At 37.7% G+C, this 14,921-nt stretch overlaps 1 protein-coding gene across 1 annotated transcript in view; it reads left to right on the top strand.

The window, feature by feature from the left end:
- Nucleotides 1-14,921, top strand: part of ptprq (protein tyrosine phosphatase receptor type Q) — a 100,511-nt gene that overhangs the window by 69,674 nt on the left and 15,916 nt on the right. The window contains exons 30-39 of the mRNA XM_061893772.1: nucleotides 73-142; nucleotides 1,036-1,194; nucleotides 1,353-1,617; nucleotides 1,690-1,763; nucleotides 1,835-1,934; nucleotides 4,892-5,020; nucleotides 8,392-8,436; nucleotides 8,843-8,869; nucleotides 9,071-9,152; nucleotides 9,228-9,318. Coding sequence (XP_061749756.1) covers nucleotides 73-142; nucleotides 1,036-1,194; nucleotides 1,353-1,617; nucleotides 1,690-1,763; nucleotides 1,835-1,934; nucleotides 4,892-5,020; nucleotides 8,392-8,436; nucleotides 8,843-8,869; nucleotides 9,071-9,152; nucleotides 9,228-9,318 — 1,042 coding nt within the window. The remainder of the gene's footprint in view (nucleotides 1-72; nucleotides 143-1,035; nucleotides 1,195-1,352; nucleotides 1,618-1,689; nucleotides 1,764-1,834; nucleotides 1,935-4,891; nucleotides 5,021-8,391; nucleotides 8,437-8,842; nucleotides 8,870-9,070; nucleotides 9,153-9,227; nucleotides 9,319-14,921) is intronic.

Raw genomic sequence — 14,921 nt, 5'->3', positions numbered from 1 at the left:
GACACAGACTTTTCTTTGCTTTTTGACCCATAATTTGTCCTTTTCTTTATTCTTCTCTGTGTTTTTCTGTAGATTTCAGCAAAGAATGGCGCTGGTAAGAGTCCACCCAGCCCGCATGTCCAGATAACGACTGGAATCAAAGGTACTTTATTTCTACACACTGTATAATATCACTAAGTCATAGCACAACATTGTTCTTACAATCAACTGCAATTTTACTGGCCAAAAAAAGAACATGCAAGCCTGAGCGTCTGTGTGTGCTTGTTGGAAGATTGCACTCTTTCTCTCTCTGTGTTGCCATATTGAAATGTGAAACACAGCAGTATAAAAATGTCAATATTTACCAAGATAATAAGCATCTGGTTTAAGTGTCACTCCAGAGCAGTGGTGTCCAAAGTGTGGCCTGAGGAACATTTGCGGCCCGCATCTCATTTTTTTAACGGCACGCGGCACATTCTAAAAATACTATAAAGAAAACAACATAGAAAGTGGTAAAAAAAAATAAAAAGGCAAACAGGTGAAATGTAAAAAGAAAAAATTGCAATGGTAACCTATTTAAGGCTACAATGATCTGTAGCGGAATTAAATAAACAAGGTGAAGCCTCTTGTGAGTTATCCACTGTCTTTGGATTTTTTTTTTTTTTTTGTTCATGCAAATTAATATTTTGGGAAATTTTCAATAACGGGAACACGCCGGGAAAAAAAGGACAAAACACGGGAGTTTCTTAGGGAAAGCAGTAACATGACCACAATTAATAACACCTGCAGAGCAGCCATGGCTTCTGTAAAACTGCATGTTAGAATTTCCAGAGAAAATGCATAATTTCAGAACGACTTTGGAAAAGGATTAAGCTTGATATATTATTTAATGTTGTGTTTAAAATGCATTTGTACAAATAAAAAATCTTCTTTACAAATAAATATCTCACCCTAACTGGATACCTGGTACTCTCTGCAGTTGAGCATGTGAGTAAAGTTGTGGTAGTTAGTATGCGTGTGTGTGTATCTCATTTTTATGATATTTGTGTACTGCAGCCCCGGCCAAGCCCACCCAAAGACCCCAGGCGGTGCTCGGCCATAGAGGGGTTGCCATGGTTACCCACAGGAGTATTACCATCCGAATGCCTGCGTGTTTCTATAGTGACGACAATGGGCCAATCGCAAAAATTCAGGTCATCGTGGCTGAGTCAGGGGGTAAGAGTCTAAAAAAAAAAAATTGACGACGCTAACCAAGAGTCGCACCGCAGTCTGTGTTGAGCTTGACAAACACATTCAGTACGAAAAATGGCAGAATTTTAGTGTCAGCACCAATTTGACTCAATGTGCCCATTTTCCCGTCCTTCATGCCACAGTGAAGGACATTTCAAACATAAGCAACTGGAGGAGTGCCTTCTTGGAGCGTCCCGTCCCGTACATTACTGACCAGGGCTTCCCCAACCCGCCATGTTCAGGGGACACGAGGGAGGCACGCGGTGTGCCTGGGAACGAGCGTCCTTTGCTTAGACGCAAACACACGACGGTGGACAGCTACGTGATAGGAGCACATGACGAGTGTTTGCAGGAGAACGACACTGACACATTGTGTAACGGACCTCTGAAGGCTAAAACTGTTTACGTGTGCGTGCACCATCGCTTCAACAATGTCAATTGCTACAATATATGTTCTGACATATTCATTGTATTCAACAGGTTTAAGTTAAGAGCGACTAACATCATTGGCCAATACACTGACTCGGAGTACTCGGACCATATTAAAACAGCAGGTATGTATATAGTCGACATTATTACATTATGATTTCTCGTTTTAATTAGTCTGCTCTTTTTCTCACTGTAGTTGACGGAATGTTGACCAGAGACGAACAGATCATTCTAGGTGTCCTCCTCTCCTTTTTCTTGGTCGTAGTACTGATTGTCATCATCTGTGCGTCTGTCAAGTAAGATGGGAACACTTTGTTGCTGTTTACACAAATACGAAACACTCAGGAACTAATCAAACCACTCTGTGTAAAAGTTAGAAAGATAAGAAGGCCGATTACCATAAAATATTTATAAATCATAAGGACAGTGGGGCAAAAAAGTATTTAGTCAGCCACCGATTGTGCAAGTTCTCCCACTTAAAATGATGACAGAGGTCTGTAATTTTCATCAAAAGTACACTTCAACTGTGAGAGACAGAATGCGAAAAAAAAATCCAGGAATTCACATTGTAAGAATTTTAAAGAATTTATTTGTAAATTATGGTGGAAAATAAGTATTTGGTCAACCATTCAAAGCTCTCACTGATGGAAGGAGGTTTTGGCTCAAAATCTAACGATATATGGCCCCACTCATTCTTTCCTTAACACGGATCAGTCGTCCTGTCCCCTTAGCAGAAAAACAGCCCCGAAGCATGAAGTTTCCACCCCCATGCTTCACAGTAGGTGTGGTGTTCTTGGGATGCAACTCATTATTCTTCTTCCTCCAAACATGACGAGTTGAACTTATATCAAAATGGATACATGGATGATATAGCAGAGGATTGGGAGAATGTCATGTGGTCAGATGAAACCAAAACAGAACTTTTTGGTATAAACTCAACTTGTCGTGTTTGGAGAAAGAAGAATACTGAGTTGCATCCCAAGAACACAATACCTACTGTGAAGCATGGGGGTAGAAACATCATTATTTGGGGCTGTTTTTCTGCTAAGGGGACAGGACGATTGATCCGTGGTAAGGAAAGAATGAATGGGGCCATGTATCGTGACATTTTGAGCCAAAACCTCCTTCCATCAGTGAGAGCTTTGAATGTTTGATCAAAGACTTATTTTCCACCATAATTTACAAATAAATTCTTTAAAACTCCTAAAATGTGAATTCCTGGATTTTTTTTGACATTCTGTCTCTAACAGTTGAAGTGTACCTATTATGAAAATTACAGACCTCTGTCATCATTTTAAGTGGGAGAACTTGCACAATCGGTGGCTGACTAAATACTTTTTTGCCCCACTGTAGAACCTTAAAATTGATCCTAACCACACTGGGAGCCAATGCAGAGATTTTAAAACTGGTGTATGATGAGTACGCCTTCTGGTCTTTGTCATGACACGTGCCGCTGAATTTTGGAGTAATTGCAAAGGTGTAATAATATTTTTAGAAAGAACAGAAAGCAGGGCGTTACAATAATCTATACTACTTGTAATAAAAGCTGTCAGGCTTGGACTTGGTCTTGGGTTGTTTTCCCGAGGTGGAAACGGCGTGAAGGTAAAGACATCTTTATTTTAACACTAAAGCTAAAAACAGGAACCAACAAAAAGCGTGCACAATGGCGGTACAAAAAACTGGGCTATTAAACAAAAGACTAGCTCAAAGGCAATTAACTATAAACATGAAACAAAAACTTGCACTGTGGCATTAATAACAAGAACATTTACTGTGACAAGGGTATGAGAAAAGCAGCATGGATATCATGGGTGCAGGAGGTGATGTTGCCAGACTGACTACCTGGTAACTGTGGCTTGAATAATGAACATGATAAGTGCAAACAGGTGTGAGACAAGACAGGTGAACTGATTGGTCGTCATGGTGACAAAACAGGGAGTGAAAAAAAAAGGAACTTAAAGAGTCCAAAGGTCAAACAGCACCTGGTATTCCTAGGCTGTCTCCCATCCAAGTTCTAACCAGGCCAGACACTGCTTGGCTTTGAGAACAAACGAGATTGGGGATGCTCAGGGAAGTATGGCCATACAAACTCATGATCAGACATGACAGATGAAAACTAATGAGTTGGCATGGTGACGTGACAAACAAGGAAATGCAAAACAGAACTAAATGTCCAAAAAACTAAACCAAACATGACCAAAACAAAACATGAACCATAGGCGTGACAAAAGCATGCATTAGCGTCTCCGTCTTGCCCAGTTTAACAGGATAAACCTTGTCAAATGATATAAAATCATGTGTTAAATCACAAGGATAATCATGAAGACTTAGATCAGTCTGATTACAAAAATAAATACTAAACAAATATTCTCCAAAAGAATTTACTCAAAAAAACCAGATGAAAAATAAATTTCCCTACAATTACAAAGTGCTAAAATAAATCCATCCATCCATTTTCTACCGTCTACCGTTTGTCCCGTTCTGGGTCTCAGCTGCATTCGGGTGAACGGCGGATACACCCTGCACAAGTCGCCACCTCTTCGACATTCTAACTAAGATAATAATAAATATGTTTCTTTGATAAACTGTCAATGAAATGAAAGCGCAAATAAAAATACAGCTTCTCCTCTTTAGTCATCATTTTTGCGCTCATAAACTTCTCTATGAATTTAGTTTCAGGCTTCCTCTGTTTGTTTGATATCGTCATTACTGCAACAAGTGGTGAAAATGTGTATTACAACTGAGTGCGGACCAACGGATGTTTTTGTTGACTTTGTTTTTTGTACAAAAAAATACATCGTTGAAAAAAAATGTTCTGTACTTTATTAACATGCATTTAATCCTTACAAAACACACCCCCTTCAAGCCACGCCCTTATACTTAAGCAGGTTATGCCCCCCTCACTTCTGATATCGAAGTTCCGTCCCTCGGGTGTGCACTAGTACGTGTGTAAACCTTACTCGCTGATGCTTTACAGTCGCGTTAGATAACAAGATGACAGCTAAAGCTTTTGGCTTGTCGCCTAGCGCGCGCCTCTTAAATGTGTAGACCCCAGTTTGATCCCCAAGCAATGTGAAGTGTGCGGATCCTGATTTCCTCTGAAACTGTGGGGATGTGTAGTGTGCAGGGTTGATTTGCGCCATGACCACTGTTTCAAAACGGAACATAATGTACTCTGAAATAATAATGATAATAGTTATACATTAAGGTGGTTTGATCATTTCTATTTGACATGTGTTGACATGTTTGTCAGGGTCCACCAGCGCAAGAAGGAGGGTGGAACGTATTCCCCCAGACAAGCGGAGATCATCGAGACCAAGTGTAAACTGGATCAGCTGATCGCTGTGGCAGATTTGGAGCTGAAACAAGAGAAACTCAACCGGTTGGTGTATTGCAAAGGATTGTGTATTACGTTGTAATAATCAGCTAATGTTCTGCATGTACATGAAAACAAACACACGAAATGCTATCAACTGCAATCAAGTTTAGTAGATAGATAGATAGATAGATAGATAGATAGATAGATAGATAGATAGATAGATAGATAGATAGATAGATAGATAGATAGATAGATAGATAGATAGATAGATAGATAGATAGATAGATAGATAGATAGATAGATAGATAGATAGGTAGGTAGGTCTTTATTGTCATTGCACAAGTACAACGAAACTTTGTTTTCAGCACAAACCTGTTCAAGATTAGACAAACAAACAGTGTACATGGTTACAGAACAAGAACGCTAATTGGGTCGCCATAAGGCGCCCCGTAAAAGATGGGAAAAAGGTAAACGCTGGGGAAGGATGAGTAAAAAAATACAATCTAGACTGGGCTCCTAAGGGGGCCCAGTCTGGAGTGGGAAAAAACCTCCATAGCAAAGCACATATACATATTACAACATACATCTCGAGATATCTAGCAACAGGGGGAAGGGAGTTCGGGGTCATTATGGTAGGCCGCAGCACTCAGGCCCTGACCATCCCTTCATCACCCCTATCACCCCTATGGGATTTGGGTCGAGGGCGTTGGGTTGGGGGGGGGGGGGCGTATGTGTGGCGTATATTTTTGTGGATGTGTGTGTGTGTAAGCCCTTAGTGTCCATGAGAGACAAGAAAGGAGTTTGTTGTGTCTTCGCCGCACTGTCCTTCGGGAGAGTCTCGAAGCCAGGGAAACAATCCAAGTTAGAATGTTTTGTATGCGGGTGAAAGTAGAATTTGCAGGGGTCAAACTCAAGGCCTATTATTACATTATTTCATTTGGCTCTCAAAATAATATATGTGTCAATGAAGTTCTTCCTACTAAATGTATTTGTTCTTTCTATTTTGACTGAAAAATATACATGTACTCCATGCAATTGCATATTTGTTCAACTTAGATATCAAGTAATGCAACACATATATTATCATACATTCAAACCATTTTTTGTCAAAATAAAAATAAAGACTTTTTATCCGTTCCACTTATGTTTTTAAATCATGTTTTCCATCAAGTTGTACACCGCAGAAACAACAATGAATTTGACGGTGAAATTGTGAAATGTACTGTTTTTTTTTTTACAGCATTTTACTGTAAATGGAAGAAGAACCGATGTTTTTGGACTATAAAATTCTGGCAACTTTGCTGCCAGTTTTTACTGTTAAAACTGTGGTACCATTTTGCCTTTTGCTGTAATAAACAGTAAAATCTACTGTTGTTTTTGCAATAAATAAAAAAAACAGGCAGCTCAGAATTTTACTGTAAGAAAAGCAGTTTTCTATTTAGAATACCCAAAAAAAAACTTTTAAACATTTTTTACAGTAAAATTGTGGCAACTGAGCTGTATTTTTTAATTGTAAAAGATAACGATACGGTTTTCACATTTACAGTAACATGCTGTAAAAAAAACAACATACGTTTTACAATAAAATTATTGCGACTGAGCTTTCATTTTTTTACTGTAAAATCTACAATAGTTTTTTTTACTGTAAAATAAACTGTCAGTTCAGATTTGACCATAACATTTTTTTTATTTACAGTACCAAAACATTTTTATTTTCTATTTTTACAGTTAAATTCTGGCAATTGAACTGCAAGTTGTTTACTGTAAAAAAAAAAACTAAAAAATCAGCGATAGTGTTTTTACGTTTACAGTGATATGCTGTAAAAAAACAACATAAATTGAAATCATGGCAATTGAGCTGCCAGTTTTTTTTTACCGTAAAATGCCAGAAGTTTATTTTAAATCTAATACATTTAAAAAAAAAATCTAATAAACAAATGCACAGGAGATTGTGTAATAATATAATTCACTATTAGATGGGGCCCTCTGAAGTCAGACATAATTTAAATGTGGCCCTCAATGAAAACGAGTGTGACACCCCTGCTTTAGGAGATTACAAACGTGTATGTGGCTGCACCAGATATGTTTTTAAATTGGAATGCAACAGGAGAGAAAATGTGTTTGCAGCTGCCGACAAGACGTACGCTGTTGTCGGTGCAAAATCATTTTTTGTTGAAGCGTTTGTGCCAAAATAGAAGTGGCAGCTTCGAAACGACGAAGCGTCATTGTGACTTTATACTTTCTTCTCTGGAGACATGCTGTCTGCAACCAAGCCTGCTGACATATGTGCTATTTTTTATTAGCTTAAAATACTATATATATATATATATATATATATATATATATATATATATATATATATATATATATATATATATATATCTGTGTTGGCCCTGTGATGAGGTAGCGACTTGTCCAAGTTGTATCCCACCTTCTGCCCGATTTTAGCTGAGATAGACACCAGCGGCCCCCGCGACCCCAAAGGGAATAAACGGTAGAAAATGGATGGATGGATGGACATATATATATATATATATATATATATATATATATATATATATATATATATATATATATATATATATATATATATATATATAATATATATATATATATATATAATAAATATATATATATATATATATATATATATATATATATATATAAATATATATATATATTATATGGATATATATATATGTATATTATATATGTATATATAAATATGCACATATAAAAACGTATCGATCTTTGAATACATTTGATCATTTATTCCTTGTGTAAACAAAATTTTCAGCAAAGTCACGATCATGGCTGCTTTTCCCAAGGAGAGCACATACGGAAATATGTGCTTTGTTGTTTCCTTTTTCATAATTTACAGCAGCAGACCAGCCAGTAAAAAAAACTAAATGTGTTCTCATCAGTTTCCCTCTGAGCCGATGCCATCACCCACACAGCCAAATTAAAAGCACCCTAAAATAGCGAGACTCCTGTAGGTGTAAAAACTGCCTTTTATATGAAGAACTGAAGTCAAGCCTGTAAATAAAAGTGCTTCAGTACCTTTTCAGCTGTCTTTTACACTTGAATGTGTATAACATCATTACTTTAGAGAATATATGGCTGCTTCATTAAATATTTAAGATGCCAGTCCTCAATATGCAGTTCTATAAGCTCCTGATAAAAGAGCGATCCACTCTTTTTATATCATTCTTTCGAAGAGCAAATATTTTTGCATTGCCTTAAGCTGCTCCCGTGTTTAACAGTACATGCCTTTGTTTGAAATGCTGCCTCTCCTATGGCCACAATAACTCCATGACTCAGACTGAGAAATCATTATTACACACTTATAAGTGAAATAACATATTGCATTCACGTAATCACATGTCATTTCAAAGACATTTAGGCCTGTTTGTGCTTTTCTTTTCTCCCCACAGGTATTCTTCCTTCTTCTTTCGGCGAAAGGAGATATACGTCATTCAGTAAGTGTTCTTCATGCAATTTATTTTCATTTTCATGTCTATATTGTGCACCTTTTTCCTTCCACTATCGCTAGCTAATACGTAAGCTTTGCACTCCACCGGGAGGCGCCTTTTTTAATTTGTTTATGCACTCGCTATCTCCAGCCTGCTTGAAAGGCTAAATGGTTTTAGAGGGCAGGAAGAGGGAAACCTTATCATTGAATGGGTTCAGAATTGCAAAGAAACACCGGGTCGAGTGGATTAACCTTTGCAAATGATCCCAATCCACACGTAAATAAAGTATTGATTAAGCAAACAATGCAAATAATTTTCTTCTCTATAATTATCTGCAGTGCTCACTTGTAAAAAAAAAGGAACTGATTAACATTTTTATTTTGCCTGCTAACTCTTGTCTATTTTTGTTCAGACTCCTCAGCTACAGGAAATCACTCAAGTAAGTCATCCAACATGAATTATGTATAAATATGTATAAATAATATGCTCACAGTGGCTGCGGAATACAATGTGAATGTTCAACGCTGCTTGGCGCTATGTTGTTACAAATACGGTTCATTAGAGACACATTGGATGAGAGTATTTGCCCACCAATATGAGCACAATAGAAAGCCCACCCTTCAATTTTTTCCTGTGCCAGGCCCATAAACAAGAAGTCCTTCCTCCAGCATGTGGAGGATCTGTGCGGCAATGACAATGCCAAATTCCAAGAGGAATTCTCTGTAAGCAAACTTGACCCTTTCCAAAGTCCTTTTATCGTTCAAGTGGATCGAATATGCAGCGACATATCTCCTCAGGAGCTCCCCAAACTGCTGCATGACCTGGCCACCACTGATGCCGACCTGCCCTGGAACAAATCCAAGAACCGTTTCCCCAATATAAAACCTTGTGAGTAAACACGACGATTGGTCGGATTGCATGTTGAGTTCGACAGCGAAATGAGTTCATTTGACTACTCAAGGACACACTTGTGTGTCCAAGAAGAGATACAAGACCACTGGGCCCTTTTAAAAAGGGACATTGGTGGGAGTGATGTCATTTAAAAAAACATATTTAAACAGAACCAATTTCATTGCCATCGTATTGTTTTTGTGAATGCTAAAACACCGTCATTGAAGGATGGGCGCCGAATTTGATAATTTTATAGGTACTGACCCAGCAGGCACAAGACATTAAAGGCCTACTTAAATGAGATTTTCTTATTTAAACGGGGATAGCAGGTCCATTTTATGTGTCATACCTGATCATTTCGCGATATTGCCATATTTTTTCTGAAAGGATTTAGTAGAAAACATCGACGATAAAGTTCGCAACTTTTGGTCGCTAATGGAAAAGCCTTGCCTGTACCGGAAGTCGCAGACGATGACGTCACCCGTGTGAGGGCTCCTCATATCCTCACATTATTTTTAATGGGAGCCTCCAACAAAAAGAGCTATTCGGACCGAGTAAAACGACAATTCCCCCATTAATTTGAGCAAGGATGAAAGATTCGTGTTTGAGGATATTGATAGCGAAGGGCTAGAATAAAAAAATAAAAAATCAAGTATAAAAAAAAAAGGCGATTGCATTGGGACAGATTCAGATGTTTTTAGAGATATTTACTAGGATCATTCTGGGAAATCCCTTATCTTTCTATTGTGTTGCTAGTGTTTTAGGGAGATTAATAGTACCTGATAGAGGGAGGGGTTTGTCCACGGGTGTCTTGAGGGAAGTCAACGGCAGCTGTATGGACGGCACAAGCTCAGCTGATCTCCGGTAAGTGGCGACTTTTTACCACAATTTTCTCACCGAAAACTGTTGGTTGACATTTGGTCGGGATCCATGTTCACTTGACCGTTCTGATCCATAGGAAAGCTTCACCTCCGGGAATTTTAAACAAGGAATCACCGTGTGTTGGTGTGGCTAAAGGCTAAAGCTTCCCAACTCCATCTTTCTATTTTGACTTTTCCAATATTATTTGAACAAATTGCAAAAGATTCAGCAACACAGATGTCCAAAATACTGTATAATTATGCGGTTAAAGCAGACGACTTTTAGCTGTGTGTGTGTGCAGCGTTCATATTTCCTTACGCATACACGTCATCATTCTGCAACGTTTTCAACAAGAAACTCACAGGAAATTTAAAATTGCAATTTAGTAAACTAAAAAGGCCGTATTGGCATGTGTTGCAATGTTAATATTTCATCATTGATATATAAACTATCAGACTGCGTGGTGGGTAGCAGTGGGTTTCAGTAGGCCTTTAAAACAACGTTGACAACTTGTTGAATTAGATCCTGACATTGAGCAACTCATACATAACGTTGAAACAACATGCTTTTTAATGACATTTAATTAATGTTGGGTTGGGACATTGTTTTGACCATTGAATTTTGGTCATTTCACAAATACAACTTTGAAACAACATGCTTCATGATGTTTATTCAATCTCAGGTTGTGACAATGATTTGACTATTAAATGTTGTCATTTTTTAACCAATATTTTAAAACACAAATACAACATTGAAACAACATGCTTTATGACAACATGTATTCAATGTTAAAGTTAAAGTACCTATGAATGTCACGCACACACTTGGTGTGGCTAAATTATTTTCTGCATTTTACTCATCAGCCTTGATTACCCCCTGGGAGGTGAGGGGAGACATGAGCAGCAGCAGTGGCCCCGCCCGGGAATCATTTTTGGGGATTTAACCCCCAATTCCAACCCTTGATGCTGAATGTCAATCAGGGAGGTAATGGGTCCCATTTTTTATAGTCTTTGCTATGACTCGGACGGGGTTTGAACTCATGACCTACTGATCTCAGGGTCGGGTTGTGACATCTATTTGACCATTGAAAAGTGGTAATTTCCCAACTAATAACGTGGATCCAGCGTTGTCTCAATTTACAAATACAACTATTTTGCAGCATTGTTTCAAAGTCAGTTTTAAAGGACATGTACGTATAATCAAAGTTGTATCAATGTCTTGTGCCTGCTGGGGACCGATCAGATACAGATTCACGTAAAATCAAAAAATACCATATTTCGATATCTTTGTTGTATGTGACGTCAGGTCCAGTGGCAGACTTCGCACCAGCTCAAGCACTTTTGGTGAGCAAACAGTCTTATTCATAGCCAACTTCCTCAATGATGCCCTAATGATGCAATTGTCCATGCCATCAAAGCAAGCATGCCTGAGAGAAAGCTAAGAACTTTCAGCTTTGGTTGATTTTGGCGGCACCAGTGGGACAAAGCGGTAGTGTTTTGTCAGAAGAAGACCACATTTCGCATAAGGACGAGCGCATAAAGCGTCAAACTGACATAATGTCCACTGTAATATTGGCACAAATTATACGTTTCTAATAGCAATGCTGATGTTAAATAGAAGATACTATCAAGAAATTATATTGAAAATGCGCTACACATGTCACTGCTACCAAGAATGTATCGGGCAGATGCAGGTCCGAAGCAAAGACAGACCAGTGGGAGAGTTTTTGCCAAGGAAGTGGTGTGGAACTGTGAACTATCAAGCTGATACCCCCCGCAATCCCAAAAGGGACAAGCGGTAAAAAATGGGTGGATGGATGGATTTTGATTTGCGCATCCAAAGTCACTGACTAGTTTGAATTTTTCTTTTTTTGTGTCTTCAGACAAAACTTTTTGTTTCTTTGGTTGTTCTGGAGTTTTGGCCACGATAGCAGTATTTGCACATGGGCCTTCTACTGCTTCTTTTCTGGCGGCGCGCAGACATTCGCATCGACTTCTGTCTTTTTAACTATCAAGCTGATACCCCCGCAACCCCAAAAGGGACAAGTGGTAGAAAATGGGTGGATGGATGGATTTTGATTTGCGCATCGAAAGTCACTGACTAGTTTAAGTTTTTCTTTTTTTGTGTCCTCAGACAAAACTTTTGGTTTCTTTGGTTGTTCTGGAGCTTTGGCCATGATAGCAGTATTTGCACATGGGCCTTCTACTGCTTCTTTTCTGGTGGCACACAGACTTTCGCATCGACTTCAGTCTTTTTAACGAGAAGGGAGTGGCGTATGCCATAAAGCAAGTCATAACATTAGTAGTTTTTTGGGTGACAGGAACCTCAAAATCGCTAAGTGCTAATAAAAGCGATACAGACCCCCAAAGGCCATGACCCAAGTTTCATTCAGCTAGTTGTAAGTTGATGTATCGTTCCAAAAGCTGTTAAAGTATTTTACGAAGGTTGAAAAGTTACTTAGAGCTGCTTTAACTGTATCACTCCACTTTTCAAAATGTGGGAGGTCGATGCTAATTTGCATGAGATAAAATTAGATAGGATAAACTGGCATTAATCCCACACTGGGGAAATTATGTGGTTGCAGTGCAGATTTTCACATAGAGTAAAAAAAGTAAAACATAATGGAAAACTGAAAATTAGTACTAAATAATTCATATTGCGCACTAAACGATTGCATTTGTATAGATAAACACCCGGATTGCACACAGTTTTTCACACCGAGAAATAAAGCAGATAACAGTAATCACATACTGGTATGCCATATACATGCTACTGATTAGTAGCATTAACGATTTCACATGGCAATTTTAACACCTCCAAATTTGGTAGAGAAAACTACAGGTAAGACCTATGTTACTATCAAACAGCTGGTATATAATAAGTGCAATAGTTGCGGTACAAATACACAGTCAACTTAATGTCAAAGACTACTCCTAAACAACACACCAAGCGCAAACTAAAGACAACACACCAAGAGCAAACTAAAATCAAAAGTACAAAAGTACCCAAAATGTGTACACTTGAGTACTGGTATCGATTACCATCTACTGAGAATCGGTACCTTACTGGCTAAAAAATGAAAGGCACCCACCCCCTTTTACTAAGGTTGCTGTGTCAAAAATAAATATGTTTCCTGTTATATGTCGTTACACTGAGTATGTTTAATTCTGCATATTAGTGTTCAAAAAACCAAGTGTGCAGATTGTCTGGGATATGCTCAAGCATTTAGACACATCCTAAGTCAGGGGTCAGCAACCTTTTTGAAACCAAGAGCTACTTCTTGGGTACTGATTAATGCGAAGGGCTACCAGTTTGATACACACTAAAATAAATTGCCAGAAATAGCCAATTTGCTCAATTTACCTTTTTGGTGGCAGAGGGGTTATTGCGTCTGCCTCACAATACGAAGGTCCTGCAGTCCTGGGTTCAATCCCAGGCTCGAGATATTTCTGTGTGGAGTTTGCATGTTCTCCCCGTGAATGCGTGGGTTCTCTCCGGGTACTCCGGCTTCCTCCCACTTCCAAAGACATGCACCTGGGGATAGGTTGATTGGCAACACTAAATTAACCCTAGTGTGTGAATGTGAGTGTAAATGTTGTCTGTCTATCTGTGTTGGCCCTGCGATGAGGTGCCGACTTGTCCAGGGTGTACCCCGCCTTCCGCCCAATTGTAGCTGAGATAGGCGCCAGCGCCCCCCGCGACCCCAAAAGGGAATAAGCGGTAGAAAATGGATGGATGGATGGATATATATTAAAAATAAAGGGTATTTCTGTCTGTCATTACGTCGTACATTTTTTTTTCTTTTTACGGAAGGTTTTTTGTAGATAATAAATGATGAAAATGCACTTTATTGAACGGTTTAAAAGAGAAGAAAACAGGAATAAAATGAGACTTAAATTTTGAAACATAGTTTATCTTCAAAATTAAACCGAAAAAAAGAAGAGAAAAACTAGCTAATTCGAATCTTTTTGAAAAAATACAAAAAATAATTTATCTAACATCATTAGTCATTTTTTCTGATTAAGATTAATTTCATAATTTTGATGAAATGTTTTAAATAGGTTAAAATCCAATCTGCACTTTGTTAGAATATATAACAAATTGGACCAAGCTATATTTCTAACAAAGGCAAATTATTATTTCTTCTAAATTTTCCGGAACAAAAATTTTAAAAGAAATTCAAAAGACTTTGAAATAAGATTTAAATTTGACTCTAAAGATTTTCTAGATTTGCCAGAATTATTTTTTCGGATTTTAATCATAAGTTTGAAGAAATATTTCAGAAATATTCATCGAAAAAACAGATGCTAAAATGAAGAATTTAATTAAAATGTATTTATTATTCTTTACAATTAAAAAAAAATAAATTTACTTGAACATTGATTTAAATTGTCAGGAAAGAAGAGGAATGAATTCAAAAGGTAAAAAGGTGTATGTGTTTAAAAATCCTAAAATCATTTTTAAGGTTATATTTTTTTCTCTAAAATTGTCTTTCTGAAAGTTATAAGAAGCAAAGTAAAAAAATAAATGAGATTATTTAAACAAGTGAAGACCAAGTCTTTAAAATATTTTCTTGGATTTTCAAATTCTATTTGAGTTTTGTCTCTCTTAGAATTTAAAATGTCGAGCAAAGTGAGACCAGCTTGCTAGTAAATAAATAAAATTAAAAAAATAAAGGCAGCTGGCTCACTTGTAAGTGCTGCTATTTGAGCTATTTTTAGAACAGGCCAGCGGGCTAC

Source organism: Nerophis ophidion, linkage group LG03 (assembly GCF_033978795.1).
Source record: "Nerophis ophidion isolate RoL-2023_Sa linkage group LG03, RoL_Noph_v1.0, whole genome shotgun sequence".
NCBI lineage: Eukaryota > Metazoa > Chordata > Actinopteri > Syngnathiformes > Syngnathidae > Nerophis > Nerophis ophidion.
The sequence above is the reverse complement of the archived record's forward strand: the minus strand, read 5'-3'. Positions and strand labels throughout refer to the sequence as shown.